The sequence below is a fragment of the Mustela nigripes genome, chromosome 4 (genome assembly GCF_022355385.1).
Source record: "Mustela nigripes isolate SB6536 chromosome 4, MUSNIG.SB6536, whole genome shotgun sequence".
Classification (NCBI taxonomy): domain Eukaryota; kingdom Metazoa; phylum Chordata; class Mammalia; order Carnivora; family Mustelidae; genus Mustela; species Mustela nigripes.
Genome location: NC_081560.1, coordinates 138,834,450 through 138,852,397, shown reverse-complemented (window position 1 = coordinate 138,852,397; position 17,948 = coordinate 138,834,450). Strand labels below are relative to the sequence as shown.

The following is a 17,948-nucleotide window of genomic DNA, read 5'->3' as shown; positions in this document are numbered from 1 at the left end:
CTTTTTTTGTATCAAGTTTTTAAAAAGTTGGAATGAAAGATAGTAGAGGAATAGTTTGTGCCCTCAACACAATGAAGACAATAAAAACAGAATTTCCAAATGTGTATAGGAGTGGCCACTAACAAAACAAGATAATTCAAACAAATCTTTCTTTTTCCCAAAACTATTTGAAAAGCAACAGGAAAAGCTCTACAATATATAAAGAATCCTTACAAATCAATACTAAGATGGTCAATTTTTTTAAATGGGCAAAAAGTCTGAATGCTTTTCTAAAGAAAATATGGGAATGTGTAATAAGTACATTAAAAGATGCTCAACATCAGAAGGCCTGGGTGGTTCAAATGGTTAAGCTTCTGTCTTTGGCTCAGTTCATGACCCTGGGGTCCCAGGATTGAGCCCTGAGTCAGGCTCCCTGCTCAGCACAGAGTCTGCTTCTCCCTCTGCCCCACCCCCTGCTCATGCTCTCTCAATTAAATAAATAAAATATTTTTTTTAAAAAAGATGCTCAACATCATTAGTCATCAGTGAAATGCAAATTAAAATCACAAAAGGGTGCCTGGGTGGCTCAGTCAGTTAAGTCCTGATCCTTTAGCTCAGGTCATGATCCCAGGACTGGGACTGAGCTCCAAGTTGGAGGGGTCTCTGCTCAATGGGGAGTCCGCATCTTCCTCTTCCCCAGCCCTCTCAACCCTCCAGTTTATGCTCTCTCTTCCACTCACTCTCAAATAAATTAAAAAAAAAAAAAAAGAGGTAATATTACATATCCACTAAAATATCTATAATCAAGAAGACTGATCCAAATAAGTATTGGGGAGGATACTGGGAAACTGGAACACTTATATGCTGCTAGTGGGAATGCAAAGTAGTACAGCCGCTTTGGAAAACAGTCTTGTAATTTCTTCAAAAGTCAAATATATATACTATATAATCCAGCCATTCCACTAAGCATCTACCCAAGAGAAATGAAAACGTATGTTCACACAGACTTTTAAGAAAATGTTAATACCAGCAGTATTAACAGTCCAAAATGGAAAACAATTCAAACATCTTTAACTTGGTGAATAAATAAAATGTGATTGTTTCCACACATTAGAATATTTATCAGCAGTAAAAATAAAGGAAAGAACTGCAACACCCACTACAATAGTGATAAACGTCAAAAGCATTACGATATGCCAAAGACTGCATATTATAGGAGTTCATTTATATGACATTTGGGAAAAGATTTACTTATTACAGTCAGAAAGCAGATTAGTGGTTGTGTGATGCAGAAGGTGGGAGAAGGGACTGACTGCAAAACAGGAGGGATGAAGGAAGTAGTCTAAAGCTAGACTGTTATGATGCTATGACATGATATGTGAATTTTATGTATATCTCAATAAAGCTTAAAAAAAAAAAAAGGAACAGCACAAAAAAACAAAGAATAAGTTGGGACACATACTTAGTTCTCCAAACCATCCATAGACCTTAGGTTAAGAATTTATATATTATTGGGGCACCTGGGTGGTTCAGTCATAAAGTGTCTGCCTTTGGCTCAGGTCATGATCCCAGAGTCCTGGGATCAAGTCCTGCATCGGGTTCCTTTCTCAGCGGGGAGCCTGCTTCTCTCTCTGCCTCTGCCTGCCACTCTTTCTGCTTGTGCTCTCTCTCTCTGACAAATAAACAAATCTTTAAAAAAAAAAAAAGAAGAAGAAGAAGAAAAAGTAAAAAATAAGAAAGATGTATAATTTGGGGATATAGTAAGGACAATAAGTTGCATTAAATCTATTATGTGCCTCTATTTCTTGATAACTAATATGAGTTGGTTTTCTTAAGAAGGGGAAAACAGTACTGGTAGGAATTTGGGGAGCCACACTTTTTTTTTTTGAAGTATGTATTTTTTCAATGCCTTATGCAACACAGGGCAACCTATTAGCATTTATACCCTAGAACAATGTTCACCAAATACCCCAGTACAACTGTACCATTGTTACATTATTGAAATACTTCCATATAGGGTAAAAGCAACTGCATTAAGTTAAAAGAGCTTTGGGGCGGGGGAGGGTTCTGATAACACTGTAAATATCTGCTCTAAGGAGTAACAGGGGATCCTAGGACTTGCAAAATTCCTCTGAGGCTTCTTCACTTTAGGTGTATATAAGTTTGCTAGATGCTCTTTTGATGGTTGTTTTGCCTATAAGTTGATGTTTATTGTTGAAATTAGAATTCTATCAAACAAAACTTGATATAGAGGAAATAAATATAACATTCAACCCTAAGCAAACAATCTAAGCTACAGATGTGCGATACTAGGTAAGAGAAATGACAGTAAGGTTGTGAAAGTATTTCCCTACTACTGTAACAGTAACCAAAACCTCCATCCTGTTGTCAGTTTGCAGCATCATGGACATTCACAAAGGACTGTACGTGGTCCCCAAGCATCTGTTCATTCGTTCTCACATCAAAGAAGGGTCTTAAAGCCCTGAGTCTAAGCGAAGGAAAAGAAAATCAGGGCAAGAGGTCTCAGATTTTTGGACTGCTTCTGTCTAGACACTGATGACACGAAGGGGCTAGAGAGTTTGATCATGATGTATATAGTAGGAAGACCCAATGGTTAGGAAATACCAAAGATGGTGTTTCTGTGATCGTCACTTACCTATGTCCCCGATTTTAAAACACAAATGAAAAGATGATCCATGATCTATGAAAACTTGATGGGTCTATTACTTTTTCTTTCTGATCCCTCCTCTAAATTCACTGCATCTCCATTCATATTTTATTTCTCTCCTTTAGTACTGTCCACCCCCTAGGTTCCCTTCTGATTCTAACTCTATCTTAAGCAAAGGAGTATGATTTATAAATTCATATGTTAGAGAATGCAAAGCACTGAGTTAAGGGGAAAAAATTATACATAAAAAATGGATTTGCCAAAACTCACCATCAGAGGGCACAACAGTACTGCAATAAACAGCTCCCAAATTCTGCCAAGAGGAGAGCCTCTGGTGCACCTAGAAAATAAAAAAAGACACATCCATGGTCAGAACAGAGCAACAAATGTGTGTATATATGATAGAATAATTTTTTGATTATTTAAGTAATATGTATTCTTTGCAGAAAAGCTTAAAAATATCATTTAAGAAAGTCTCTCACACTCATATAAGATCTTAATAATAATAATGAATATTTTGGTTTGTTTTCAAAATTTTAAGCAAACATATTTATATATACACATATTGCACAATTACTTTTTCACCTACTTTTTAGACACTCGATATTGGTTTTAAGGGCTATCAAGTCTAACTAAACTTTTATGCTTCTTCCTCTTGCTAGCTTTTAGACCTCCATTTCGTTCATAACTAGGTGTTAAGTAGTTCCAGCATGAATTTGCTGCTATTGGGTAGAGATCTAGTCTTTCTGTTCACTACCCCCCCCCCCTTTTTTTTTAAATTTTAAAAACTTCGTCAGGCAGCTTCACTCCCGGAGTCCCTAATAATTTCCTTCTTCTGAAGGATAAGAATATATTCTTATTATTATTCTTATTCTGAAGGGTAAGAACATATTCTGAATATAAGAAGGAAATCACTTAAAATCTTACTACCTTCTCTAAGAGTAGTGTCATTTTGTAGATTTAGGTCTCGAACTTAGTTTCTCACAATTAAACTAAGTTTTAAAAGGAATACTAAATATGTTCCTGACTTGTCAAATGATTCATTTATTCCTTTGTACCTTTTACCTTCCCAGCCACAGACAGTATTAAAGGAAGGCATTAACAACCAAAAAATAATGTCTGCCTCTGAGGCTGATGTAATATTCCATTCCATCAGCCCTAGAAGAAAAATCATTTAGGACTCTATGACAAGACGTAACTTAACACGATCATGATGCATAACAGACTTTATATCCTTCATGTGACTATCAATTCCTGCCTCCTTCCAACTTAAGAAAGCATGCAGAAATATGAGACTGACATTTGCTAAAAATGTAAATACAGTAGTCCCCTCTTACTCACAGGGGCTATGTCCCAAGACCCCATCAGGAGATGCCTGAAACTAGATATAGTACTAAATCCTGTATGTTTTTTCTTATACATACATGCTTAAGATAAAGCTTAATTTATGAATTAGGCTCAAGAGATTAGCAACAATAGCTAATAAAATAGAACTGTAACAATATACTGTAAAAGTTAAGTAAAGGTGGTCTCTCAAAGTATCTTACTGTACTGTGCTCACCCTTCTTGTAATGATGTAAAATGATAAAAACGCTTACATGATGAGATAAAATGAGGTGAATGACGTCAGGATTGTGACCTAGTGTTAAACTACTAATGACCTTCTGACCATATGTCAGAAGGAAGATCATCTGCTTCTGGACTGCTGGTGACTATGGGTAACGAAAGTGAAACTACAGATAAGGGGGGAACTACTGTAATCAATCAAAACTATTAGATTTAGAACATGACACACTAATGTGATTTTGTGCTGGTGAGAACTTTAATATATACAATTACTTTACAGTGACTTCCAGAGGTCCCTGTGGACCAGCAACACAGTTCTCTCCAGAGGTAACTCGTTAAATCTGAATATCCTATCAAAGATGATGTTACATGGCTTCCTTGTATATATATATATACAAGCTTGTGCATATATATGTATGTATTTGCAGAGGTTTTAAAAAACACAAATGGTAGCATGCTAGAGTTTCATTACTCATCTGGCTTTTTTTTTTTTCCTAACTTAACTCACTGTTTTTAGTGACTGAATAAAATTACACTGGTTAAATAAATTTATGGTACATCTTTATGATTGGCTGTTGACAATCATTTATTATTTTAGTACATGATACTGGAATGAAAATTCTTATGTGTAGGCACCAATATCAGAAGATAAAATAGTTCAAATGCCAAGTTAAAGGTACATACACTTTAAATTTTGAAAGCTATTGCCAAACTGTTTTTCATGGAAATTTACATGAATTCACAGACCTGCAGATTATACTCCTATTCACTAAATGAGCATCTGATTCCTAAAACCTCCAAAACAATGTATCATTAAACTTCTTTATTTTGCCAGTGTCAAAGATGAGCAGTATTTCATTTCTTATATTAAAAGTGAAAAAGTGAAAAATTTTACATATTTTTATCTAAGAGTTAATTGTATTTGCTTTTCTATGAACTAAGTATTTATACCCTTTGCCCTTTTTTCAATTTAGTTTTTGGTCTTGGAATATTATTTTGCAGAAATTCTTTAAATATTAAGAAAATAAGCCCTTTGTTAACAACATGCTGTTGCCTGATTACTTTCTTTTAAGCATTTTCCTAGTTATTCTCCAATTCTTGAACTTAGAGTGAGTATGTCTAGTGACACAACACAAATACACAATCCCATTAATTTCAAAGCAGTAGAATAGCACAGGGGTTAAAATCACAGAATTTGTAATCACCCTGCTTGAATTTAGATTCTCATTCAATAACCTACTCCAGCTTCAACTTGGAGCAAGTTCATTAATCTCTTTGAGACTCAGTTTCTTCACTGAAAAATGGACAAAGAGTAATACTGGTACCTACCACATAAACTTGCTGTGAGGAGTAAATGTAATACATGTAAAGTATTTAGAACAATGCCTCTCATAGAGTAACTGCTCAATAAATGTTAACTAGTTTTTTGGGGTTTTTTGTTATGAAATTGAGATATTAACTCTAACATAACAGAAACTGACTTCTATATGATTTTGAGTCTTAATATCCAAAAACCTTGTAAGTCTTTCTATTTAAGTCTGTATTTGAGTCACTGAAAGCATACAGATCTTGTATGTCCCTTTCCCTAATGTAATGCTTCTTGTACTAATTATTATTTGTACTTAATCTTTTTTTTAAATGATTTTATTTATTTATTTGATAGAGATCACAAGTAGTCAGAGAGGCAGGCAGGGAGAGAGGAGGAAGCAGGCTCTCTGCTGAGCAGAGATTCCCAGGACCCTGAGACCCTGACCTGAGCTGAAGGCAGAGGCTTTAACCCACTGAGCCACCCAGGCACCCTATTTGTACTATTTGTCCAATATTAAGATCATGACCCCTACATTTGTTTTTAGTTAGTATCTGCCTGTTATGCTTTACCTATCCTCTAATTTTGTTATTCTTTCAAAGTTTGTTTTAGAAATTATTCTAAATAATTTTTTGTGATCTAATGAATGATCCGGGAATCATTCAATAGGGAAATTTAGCCTATTTATATTTATTAATATAATATATACTTAGTCTCCTTTCAGTCATCAAATATTATGCTATAAAATTGTATGCTTTGCTTTTATTACGTGTTCTTTCTTCTTAAAAATAGTTTACTAAATGGTTTGGGCTTGCTTTATTTTAGTTACACATGTATTTCTTCTAATAATATGGAAAGTTTACTTTGGTTTAGTAGTTATTTCAGAGCAAAAGTCTAAGTACTTTTAGCGGTCTTTAAGGCTCAATGTTATCAGATACCCTATTATCTCTCAGACTTCATCTCTTACCCCTCTCTCTCTCAATTACTCTGCTTTAGCCCCTTGAGACTCTGTCCCGTTTGTTGTATGTGCCAGCTTTGCTCTTGCTTCATGGCTTCTGCAACAGTTACTATTTCTGATTAAAATATTATTTCTCGGGCGCCTGGGTGGCTCAGTGGGTTAAACCGCTGCCTTCGGCTCAGGTCATGATCTCAGGGTCCTGGGATCGAGTCCCGCATCGGGCTCTCTGCTCAGCAGGGAGCCTGCTTCCTCCTCTCTCTCTCTCTGCCTGCCTCTCTGCCTACTTGTGATCTCTCTCTGTCAAATAAATAAAGTCTTTAAAAAAATATATTATTTCTCCAGGTAACTATCAGCTTCCTTCACTTCCTTCAACTGTTTGCTCACATTTTACTTTCTGAGTGAGGCCTACTCTGGCTACCCAATTTAAAATGTTAATCCCAGAAGTTAAGATGCCCAGAGTCGGTGGTGGACCCTAAGTTTGTCTTGTCCCTCAAATACAACTACATAGTTATCAAATCATTCAGACCACCTGAGAAATCAATCAGAGATCTGAAAAAAAGAGATGCTGCTAGTCTATAAGTAGAAAAGTGACCACAGTCTGGGAGGTAGGAGGTACAGACTTAAATCTGGTGTGACATCGCTAATTATATGGCGGAGGGGCAGGGGCCTGTTTAAGGAGGCTACTACTGCAAAGTATTAAAAGCAGTGGAGTGCAAATCAGAACTTTTAGAAGTCTGCTATGGCTGGGGGATGGGGTGCACGTCCCTGGCTCAAAGGTGCTCAGGTGGCAAAGTGTGGGAGAATCCCAGGTATGACAGTATGGTTTCAGGTCCTGGGGATCGAAGAACAACAGGGGGTGCCTGAGTGGGGCAGAGTTCCCAGGCATAGGCGTGGGAAAGCAGGCGGAGAATAGCAAGTCTACATGCCAGCTCACTGCTCTGTGTGGCCATAAGTTGCAAACCACTGTACCTGGTGAGACCCCCTCCCCAAGGAATAGCAAGGGTCCATGCCAGAGGAGTCCCCCAAATTCAGAGTTTTTAAACTCAGTCACATGCCTGAGATTTAAAAAAAGCTCAGTCAGAGGCCAGGTGAACAGACTTCCGACGGATACCGGGGAGACGAGTGATTGGATGCTTTTCTGTGAGGGTTCACTGAAGAGTAGGGGTGGTGGTGGAGGTGTACCCAGGGGTGTGCAAATTTTTGTCTCTGGCGCTAGAGAGCAAGTACCTCACCAGGTTTCTGCCTTTTCCAGGATCCTGCCCAGGAAACTGGTCGCACAACGGTACAGTGGTTTGCAACTTATGGCCACACAGAGCAGTGAGCTGGCATGTAGACTTGCAGCCATATTCATCCAGCCCATCAGCACTGAAAGCCCTCAGGGAGCAAAACAGTGCCACCTAGTGGAGTCCAGGGCTGCTTACACTGAGCCCTGAACTCTGAGCACTGGAGGCACTACTCCACTAGAGCAAGTCCACCTGAGAATCGTGCAACAGGCCCCGCCTCCAGTTTACTGATCAAAGAGGGCTTCAGAACTTCAGCTCTTGGGGAAAAGAGTATGTTTATACCATTCTTGGTATTTTCACTCTTTAGTCTATTAGCATTATACATCCAGTTAATTTTTTCAATTCTTTTCTTGTTCGTTTTATTTTTACGTATACTTTATATGTATATATTTTTGTTTCCTTTCGTTGTATTTATACACACATTTATATATACACATACACATGTTTTTCTTTCTTATTTGGGTATCTAGTTTCTTTTAACTGGCAGACCAAAACACCCAGGATCTAGTTTAGTTTAGTTTTGTTTTCTGTTGTTGTGGTTGTTATTGTTATTTTTTTTTCTCTTTCTTTCTTCTTTTCTTTTCTGGACATAATTTAAAGATGTAGAAAATCACCCCAAAAGAAAGAACAGGAGGAAGTACTCATTACCAGGGATTTAATCAATATGGATATGAGTAAGATGTCTGAACTAGAATTTAAAACAACGATTACACAGATACTAGCTGGCATTGAAAAAGGCTTAGAAAACACTAGACAATCACTTATTCTAGAGAAAAAAAGAACTAAAATCTAGTCAAGTCAAAATTAAAAATGCTAAAAAAAAATAAATAAAAATGCTATTACCAAGATGCAGTCCCAAGTGGAGGCAATAAAAATGAGGATGAACAATGCTCAGTGATACAGAAGAAAATAAGGAAGCTCAAAAGAGGGAAAGAAGGGGCACCTGGATGGCTCAGTGGGTTAAAGCCTCTGCCTTCGGCTCAGGTCGTGATCCCAGGGTCCTGGGATCGAGCCCCGCATCAGGCTCTCTGCTCAGCCTTTCTCTCTGCCTACTTGTGATCTCTCTTTCTCTGTCCAATAAATAAATAAAATCTTTAAAAAAAAAAAGAGGGAAAGAAAACTATTAGATCATGAAGGCAGACTTAGGGAACTCAGGAAAATAATATGTATATTAGTATATACATTAGTGTGTGTGTGTGTGTGTATATGTATAATAGGAAAAAGCAAAATAATATATATATTATAGGAGTCCCAGCTGAGGAGGGGAAAAGGGGCAGAAGGTTTATTTGAATAAATTAAAAAATTTTTAAAGATTTTATTTATTTATTTTAGAAAGAGAGAATTTCAAGCAGACTCCGTGCTGTGCATGGATCCGGACACAAGGCTTGATCCCAGGATCCTGAGATCATGACCTGAGCTGAAACCAAGAGTCAGACACTTAGAATGGGCTACCCAGGTGCCTCTGTTTGAACAAACTATAGCTGAGAACTTCCTTAATCTGGGGAAGGAAACAGACATTCAAATACAAGAGGCAGAGAACTCCCTTCAAAATCAACAAAAATAGGTCAACACCTTGACCCCTATGTTATAGTGAAGCTTGCAAATTACAAAGATAAAGAGAAAATGTTGAAAGTGGCTCAGGACAAGAGATCCTTAACCTACAAGTTTAGACACATAAAGCTAGCGGACCTGTCCACAGAAGCCTGACAGGACAGAAAGGACTGGCATGATATAGCCAATGTGCTAAATGGGAAAAGTATGCAGCCAAGGATACTTTATCCAGCCAGGCTGTCTATTCAGAATGGAAGGAGAGATAAAGAGCATCTAGGACAAACAAAAACTAAAGGAATTTGTGAACACTAAATCAGCCCTGCAAGAAATATTAAAGGGGATTTCTTTGAACACAGAGAGAACCCAAAAGTAACAAAGACTGGAAAAGACTGGAGACAATCTGCTGGAACAGCGACTTTATAGGTAATACAATGGCACTAAATTCTTATCTTTCAATAATTACTGTGAATGTAAATGGAGTAAAAGCTCCAATCAAAAGACATAGGGTATCAGAATGGATAAAAAAATAAGACTCATTGATTTGTTGCTTATGACCCATTTTGGACCCAGAGACACCTCCAGATTTAAAGTGAGGAGGTGGAGAACTATTTAGCAAAACAGACATCAAAAGAAACGTGGGGTGGCAATCCTTATATCAGACAAACTAGATTTTAACTCAAAGACTATAATGTGAGATGAAGAAGGACACTTTATCATAATAAAGGGTTCTATCAACAAGAAGATCTAACAGTTTTAAATATTTATGCCCCTAACTTTGGAGCAGCCAAATATATAAATGAATTAATAACAAAATTAACGAAACCCATAATGATAATGCAATAATAGTAGGGGATTTAACACTAGGAGCTGGTTCTTTGAGAGAATTAATAAGATTGACAAGCCCCTAGCTAGACTTAGAAAGGACACAAATAAAATCATGAATGAAAGAAGGAGAGCACAACCAACACCAAAGAAATACAATTATAAGAGAATATTACAAGCAATTAATGCCAATAAATTAGGCAAACTAGAAGAAATGTATGCATTCCTAGAAACATATAATCTACCAAAACTGAAACAGGAAGAAATGGAAAACCTAAACAAACCTATAACCAGCAAGGTTTTTGAGTCAGTAATCAAAAATCTCTCAACAAACAAGAGTCCAGGGCCAGATGGCCTCACAGGATAATTCTACCAAATATTTAAAGAAGAATTAATATCTATTCTTCTGAAACTGTTCCAAAAAATAGAAGTGGGAAGAAAAACATCCAAACTCATTCTATGAGACCATAGAATGAGTTTGGATGGTTTTGATCCCCAAACCAGACAAAAACCCCACCAATAAGGAGAATTATAGACCAATATCCCTGATGATCATGGATGCAAAAAGTTTCACCAAGAAAGGAGCTAATAGGATCCAACAGTACAATAAAAGGATTATTCACTATGACCAAGTGGAATTTATTACTGGGTTGCAGGGTGGGTCAACATCCACAAATCAATCAATGTGATATACCACATTAATAAAAGAAAGGACAAGAAACTTATGATCCTCTCAATAGAAGCAGAAAAAGCATTTGAAAAAATACAGCATCCTTTCTTGACAAAAACCCTCCACCATGTAGGGATAGAGGGAACATCATTAGAGTCATATATGAAAGATCCACAGTGAATATCATCCTCAGAACAGAATAGAGAACCCAGAAACAGACCCTCAACTCCTTAATTAAATAATCTTTGATAAAGCTGAGAGAATATCCAATGGAAATATCCAATGGAAAAAAGACAGTTGCTTCAACAAATGGTGTTGAGAAAATTGGACAGTCACGTGCAGAAGAATGAAACTGGACCACTTTCTTATACTATGCACAAAAACTGACAGCTTTTCCCCTAAGGTCAGGAATATGGTGGGGATGTCCACTCTTACCACTTTTATTTAACATTACTACTGGAAGTCATAGCCTCAGCAATCAGACAACAAAAAAAGAAATAAAATGTATCCAAGTCGGCAAGGAAGTCAAACTTTCACTCTTCACAAACAACATGATACTCTATGTAGGAAACCAAGAATCCACCAAAAAATGCTAGAACTGATAGAGGAATTCAGCAAAGTCACAGGATATAAAATAAATTCACAGAAATCAGCTGCATAGCTATATATTAACAATGAAGCAGCAGAAAGAGAAATCAAGAACCCCATTTACAATTGCACCAAAACCCCAAGATATTTAGGAATAAACCTAACCAAAAAGGTTAAGTATATGTAATTTTCAGTTACATTGAGGAAGATAAAGAGAAATGGAAAAACATTCCATGTTTATGGATTAAAAGAACAAATATTGTTAAAATGTCTATGCTATCCAAACCAATCTACACATTCAATGCAATCACTATGAAAATACCATCAACATTTTTCACAGATCTGAAAGAAACAATTCTAAAATTTGTATGGAACCAGAAAAGACTCCAAATAGCCAAAGTTATGTTGGAAAAGAAAACCAAAATTGGAGGCATCAAATTCTGGACTTCAAGCTCTATTACAAAGCTGTAATCATCAAGAACGTATGGCACTGGCCCAAAAACGGACACACAGATCAATGGCACAGAATAGAGAACCCAGAAGCAGACCCTCAACTTTATGGTCAAATAATATTCAACAAAGTAGAAAAGAATATCCAATGGAAAAAAGTCTCTTCAACAAATGGTGCTGGGAAAATTGGACAGCCACATGCAGAAGAATGAAACTGGACCACTTTCTTATGCCATAAAAATAAACTCAAAATGGATGAAAGACTTAAATATGAGACAGGAATCCATCAAAATCGTAGAGGAGAACACAGGCAGCAACCTCTTTGACCTTTGCCGCAGCAACTTCTTGCTAGACATGTCTCCAAAGGCAAAAATGAGCTATTGAGACTTCACCACGATAAAAAGTTTTACACAACAAAGAAACAATCCACAAGGGGCACCTGGTGGCTCAGTCATTAAGTGCCTGCTTTCAGCTCAGGTCATGATCCCAGGGTCCTGGAACTCACCCTGGAACTCCCAGGGATCCCGTACCAGGCTCACTCCTCAGCAGGAAGCCTGCTTCTCCCTCTTCCACTCCCCCTGCTGTGTTCCCTCTTTCATTGTGTCTCTCTCTGTCAAGTAAATAAAATTTAAAAGAAGAAGAAGAAGAAGAGGAGGACGAGGAAGAAACAATCTACGAAACTAAAAGGCAACCTATGGAATAGTAAAAGATATTTGCAGATGACATCACCTAGAGAGCTAGTATCCAAAATCTATAAAGAACTTATCAAAAAAAAAAAAAAAAAAAAACGTATCAAGCTCAACACCCCAAAAACCAAAAAATTCAGTCAAGAAAGGTGCAGAAGACATGAACAGACATTTCTTCAAAGAAGATGTACAAATGGCTAACAGGCACATGAAAAAAACGCACAACATCACTTGTCATCAGGGAAATACAAATCAAAACCACAATGAGATACCACCGCACACGGTCAATATGTGATGAGAATGATGAAATTTAGCAACTCAGGAAACAACAGATGTTGGCAAGGATAAGGAGAAAGGGATGCTTTCTTATACAGTTGTTGGGAATGCAAACTGGTACAGCAACTCTGAAGAACAGTATGGAGGTTCCTCAAACAGTTAAAAACAGAACTACATTATGACCCAGCGATTGCACTACCAGGTATTTATCCAAAAGATACTAATATAGTGATTTGAAGGGGCACATGCACCCCAATGTTTATAGCAACAATGTCCAAAATAGCCAAAATATGGAAAGAACCTAGATGTCCACTGACAGATGAATGGATAAAGAAGATGTGACATAATGGGGTGCCTGGGTGGCTGAATTGGTAAACTACCTGACTTCGGCTCAGGTCATGATCTCAGTGTCCTGGGATAGAGCCCCACGCCGGGCCTCCCACTCAGCAGGCAGTCTACTTCTCCCTCTGACTCTCCCCTCACTTGTTCTCACTCATATGCTCTCTCTTTAATAAATAAGTAAAATCTTAAAAAAAAAAAAAAAAGATGTGGTACTTACTCAGCCATCAAAAAGAATGAAATCTTGTCATTTGCAACTACGTGGATAGAAGTAGAGGGTATTATGCTAAGTGAAGTAAGTCAGGCAGGGAAACACAAACAATATATGATTTCACCCATATGTCGAATTTAACAAACAAGACAGAAGAGCATAGGGGAACGGAAGGAAAAATAAAATAAGATAAAAACAGAGGGAGGCAAACTATAAGGGACTCTTAACTACAGGAAACAAACTGAGGGTTGCTGGAGGGGAGAGGATGGGGGATGGGATAACTGGGTGGCGGGCATTAAGGAGGGCACTTGATGTAATGAGCACTGGTTACTATATGCAACTGATGAATCACTAAATTCTACCTGAAACTAATACACTATATGTTAACTAAATGGAATTTAAATAAAAATATTTCTTAAATGTCAATCCTAACAACTGGTACACCTGATATAGATAGGTAGATAGATAGATAGAGATTTATACGGCTATGAGAGATATATGGAGATTTATAGAATTCCTGTCTCTATTATGAGCAGTTACAAACTTAATGTAACTATGCCTTTTTTAAAAAGAAGATTTTACTTATTTATTTATTTGAGAGAGAAAGAGAGAGAGAGCGAGCACGGTATTGGGGAAAGGGGCAGAGGGAGTAGGAGAGAGAATCCAAAGCAGATTCCCCGCTGAACATGGAACCTGACATGGGGCTCCATCTCATGACCCAGAGATCATGACCTGAGATGAAATCAAGAGTTGGATGTTTAATCACTGAGCCACTCAGTTACCCCTAATTATGCCTCTTTTTTTCCTTCCCCTCTACAATACAGTTTAGTTTATATTATGTCTCTTAAGTGCTTATCTACTTATCTATTATTATTTACTTACCTATACACCCCACACTCTGGACTTACTGATTTTAAACATCTTTTGGTAGTGTTATAAAACAGAAGGTTTATACCATTCTGTATCACTTTTGTCCCTCACCCTTCCAACTTTTCTTAGTTATATCAATACTAGCTTGCCAAGGTTTTAAACATTCATATTTGCTCTATAAAACCTAATCTAACCTTCACATTTATTTTAGTCTTAATTTTATGGATCAGTGGACTCTGCTCACTATCAATAATTTAACTATAGTTTCTTCCTTCAGTGTCTTGGTTGTCTGCACTTTATCTTATAAAAGTAGGGCTCATGAGAATAAAATGTCCCTGAAATTTGGCAGGTTAAAAAATGTCTTTGCCTTTATACTGAATTATTATTTGGACTGGCATACTATTCCTTTTTTCTTTTAAGATTTCATTTATTTATTTGAGAGAGGGAGAATGAGCAAGCATGAGAGGGGAAAGATCAGAGGGAGAAGCAGACTCCCTGATGAGCAGTGAGCCCAATGCGGGACTCCATCCCGAGACTCCAGGATCATGACCTGAGCTGAAGGCAGTTGCTCACCCAACTGAGCCACCCGGGCGCCCAGCATACTATTCCTAAATAAATCTTTGAGGAACACATTCAGTAAAGGGTTAGTGTTGAATGCTGCTTTGGAGAAAACTGAGGTCAGATAGTTCTTTTGCAGAGCTGAACTCTCATGGCTTTTTGGGGGATCTGGAGCCATAGCTGCCATCTCTCGGAATCCTCTCACACACCTACCCCACCTTCACTGGATCTGGCAGCATTTCTTCATACATCAGGCTTTAGGATTACAGAAATCCCTCCAATTGTGCTCCAATTGCTTTCTTATTCTCTTTCTTATTTTAAGGTTATTTCAAGAGAAAGGGGAAACTGCTGCCTTTATCAGGCCATTGTTTACTTAAATAGTAACTTTTTATATGAACATTTAAAAATATACAAAGTAGTAAAAAGCACAGTGTAATGAATTTCTTCCATGTACTATCACCTACTTCTATATTTACCAACATTTTACCAAATCTGGTTCATCTATATCCACCTAGCTTATTCCCCACATAATATCTTTTTTTTTTTTAAAGATTTTATTTATTCATTTGACAGATGGAGATCACAAGTAGGCAGAGAGGCAGGCAGAGAGAGAGGTAGAAGCAGGCTTCCCGCTGCGCAGAGAGCCCGATGTGGGGCTCAATCCCAGGACCCTGGGATCATGACCTGAGCTGAAGACAGAGGCTTTAACCCACTGAGCCACCCAGGTGCCCCTCCCCACATAATATTTTAAAGGAAGTTCCAACCAGTATATTGCATTACCTGAAATTAATTTCTGTATACATCTACTAGGCCATTTTAAAACAGGAAGTCCTCTTTTCTCTGATTTTAGAGTTATCCTTAACAATAAAAAATGTTTTTGTGGGATAAAGAATTGATTAAACACATGGCTGTTTATAAGTATTATTTGTTAGGTTGCTATAGAACATAGATTGGCAAATGAAACACCTGTTTTTGTAAATACAGTTATACTGGAACACAACTGGAGCCTTTTATTTACTGTCTCTCTATAGTATGTCATCAGTCATGTACTTTCCCAGTACAACGGCAGAGTAGAGTAGTTGGAAATAGAGACTATATGGTCCAGAAAGTCTAAAATATTTACCATCTGGCCCTTCAAGAAAATGTTTCCTGCCCCTTGCTGTAGAACGTTACCTCTGTAGTTCTGAGGTAAATCACTTTCCCAAAGTCTTTCCCAGTCATTTCTATAATGACCCTAGTAATTATCAAATATTACTTAGTAAGTATCTACAAACACACATATAGGTCCTTTCCTTTCTTTAAAACCTTCTAATCCCATATAGTCTAATAGGCCAACAGAAATGATTTTGCTCTTGACATTTTTCTTTGAAACATGGCAACAAGAACAACAAACCAAAAAAGATAAAACAAAGGAGAGGACTGTACATGCTCAAGTCCAAAGAGGTACGGCTATTCTAAACGGTCTTTCATGACTCTCCTGGACTGAATATATTTCACTGTTTTAATTGTATATTCTTTTAAAATTTTATTTATTTATTTATTTGAAATAGAGAGAGAGAGATCACAAATAGACAGAGAGGCAGGCAGAGAGAGAGGGGGAAGCAGGCTCCCTGCTGAGCAGAGAGCCTGATGTGAGGCTTGGTCCCAGGACCCTGAGACCATGAGCTGAGCCTAAGGCAGAGGTTTAACCCACTGAGCCACCCAGGTGCCCCTTAATTGTATATTGTTAATAAATCACAAGAAGATAGAAAGCTTTTAATAAATTCTTGGCTGATGCTTAAAGTTAAAAAAAAAAAAAAAAACTCAAAAAGTTTTAAAAAAGGAAAACATTTAGCCAAATGGCATGTATTTATTCACACATTAAAATTTCATAGGCAGAGATGAAGATTAAGGTTAAGAAAGCAAATATTCAAATGTGCAATAATTGAAAGAATAAATTTGTAGGCACAATCAATGCCAAATGAATAAGGTAATTTGGTGTCAGTACGATTCCTTGGAAAGAAAAAAACAAATTCATACTTCTGGTACAAAATAGTCCACAGGGTGCCTGGGTGGCTCAGGTGGTTGCGCATCAGACTCTTGATTTCAGCTCAGGTCATGATCTCCCCCACTCAGCAGGAAGCCTGATTGAGGATTTCTTGCCCTCTGCCCCTCCTCCTGCTTATGTTCCCCCTCTCCTCCTCCTCTAAATGTATAAATCTTTTTTTAAAAAATAGCCCACATTTTTTTCTTTTGTTCTTTTTTGTTGTTGTTTTGTTCAAGTAATCTCTATTTGAACTCACAACCCCAAGATCAAGAGTTGCATGCTCCCCCAACTGAGCCAGCCAGGTGCCCTAAGCAACTGTTCACATCTTTGATAACTAATTTGAGAACTTCTGGGAACAACAGGGGCTTGTCGTTAAATATAAAATCTGCTCTGGTATTACAATCATTTCTTAAATCTTAACCCCAGGGAAAGAAAAATGCTAGCATTATCAAATTAGAGTCAGTCTATAAAACACTATAACATAATTTTCCAAAATCATAAAATTCAAGCTAATAAAAAAATCAAACTTTTGTATTATAAAAAGATATTTCATGCCCTCAGAGCAAATGAATAAATTCAAGTCAAAACTTACTTTAAAACTTGACTACTATCAGAAATTTATGCAACTTCCCCTATACTCACCTTTCACTGATCAGAATAGCAAACTCAGCAACTATTTCTGTTAGCAACTTGGGAAGAATGCCAAGTCTAAATAACCTGTCAATAACCCCAAAATATTCATAGCCAGTTAGACACTAAACCATAGGGTTTAAAACAAAAGAAAGGGAGGAAAAAGGAAAGAAAGGAATACAGAAAAGAAAGAAAAAAAGCAGTTCCTTTTTTGCCCAATTCTATTTATTTAAAAAATCTTAGATTAACACTGTAAAACTATTTCAGCTGACCTCAAGCGAGTGTTAAAAAGAAAACCAGAGGCCCAGGATGGCATCACTCAGGCTGAGACCCCAAACCGGGACTTTACATATAGATGTAAGTGCAGTTTCAACTTCCCACAGAAATGTAGTCTTAACCGGTCACCAAAAGTTTTCTAATGGATGCCACTGAATCTGCCAGCAGGGCCCTCTCCATCCCCAAAGAAAGATAAGATACTCTGTAACGATAAGACCCTCTGTTCTTCTCCCTA

The 17,948-nt window shown here is 37.3% G+C and overlaps 1 protein-coding gene across 4 annotated transcripts in view; it reads right to left on the bottom strand.

Annotated features, from left to right (window-relative positions):
* Positions 1-17,948, bottom strand: part of MCU (mitochondrial calcium uniporter) — a 198,748-nt gene that overhangs the window by 36,783 nt on the left and 144,017 nt on the right. For all 4 annotated transcript variants that reach the window (XM_059397713.1, XM_059397715.1, XM_059397716.1 and 1 more), the window contains one exon: positions 2,918-2,987. In XM_059397713.1, the coding sequence (XP_059253696.1) occupies positions 2,918-2,987 (70 nt within the window). The remainder of the gene's footprint in view (positions 1-2,917; positions 2,988-17,948) is intronic.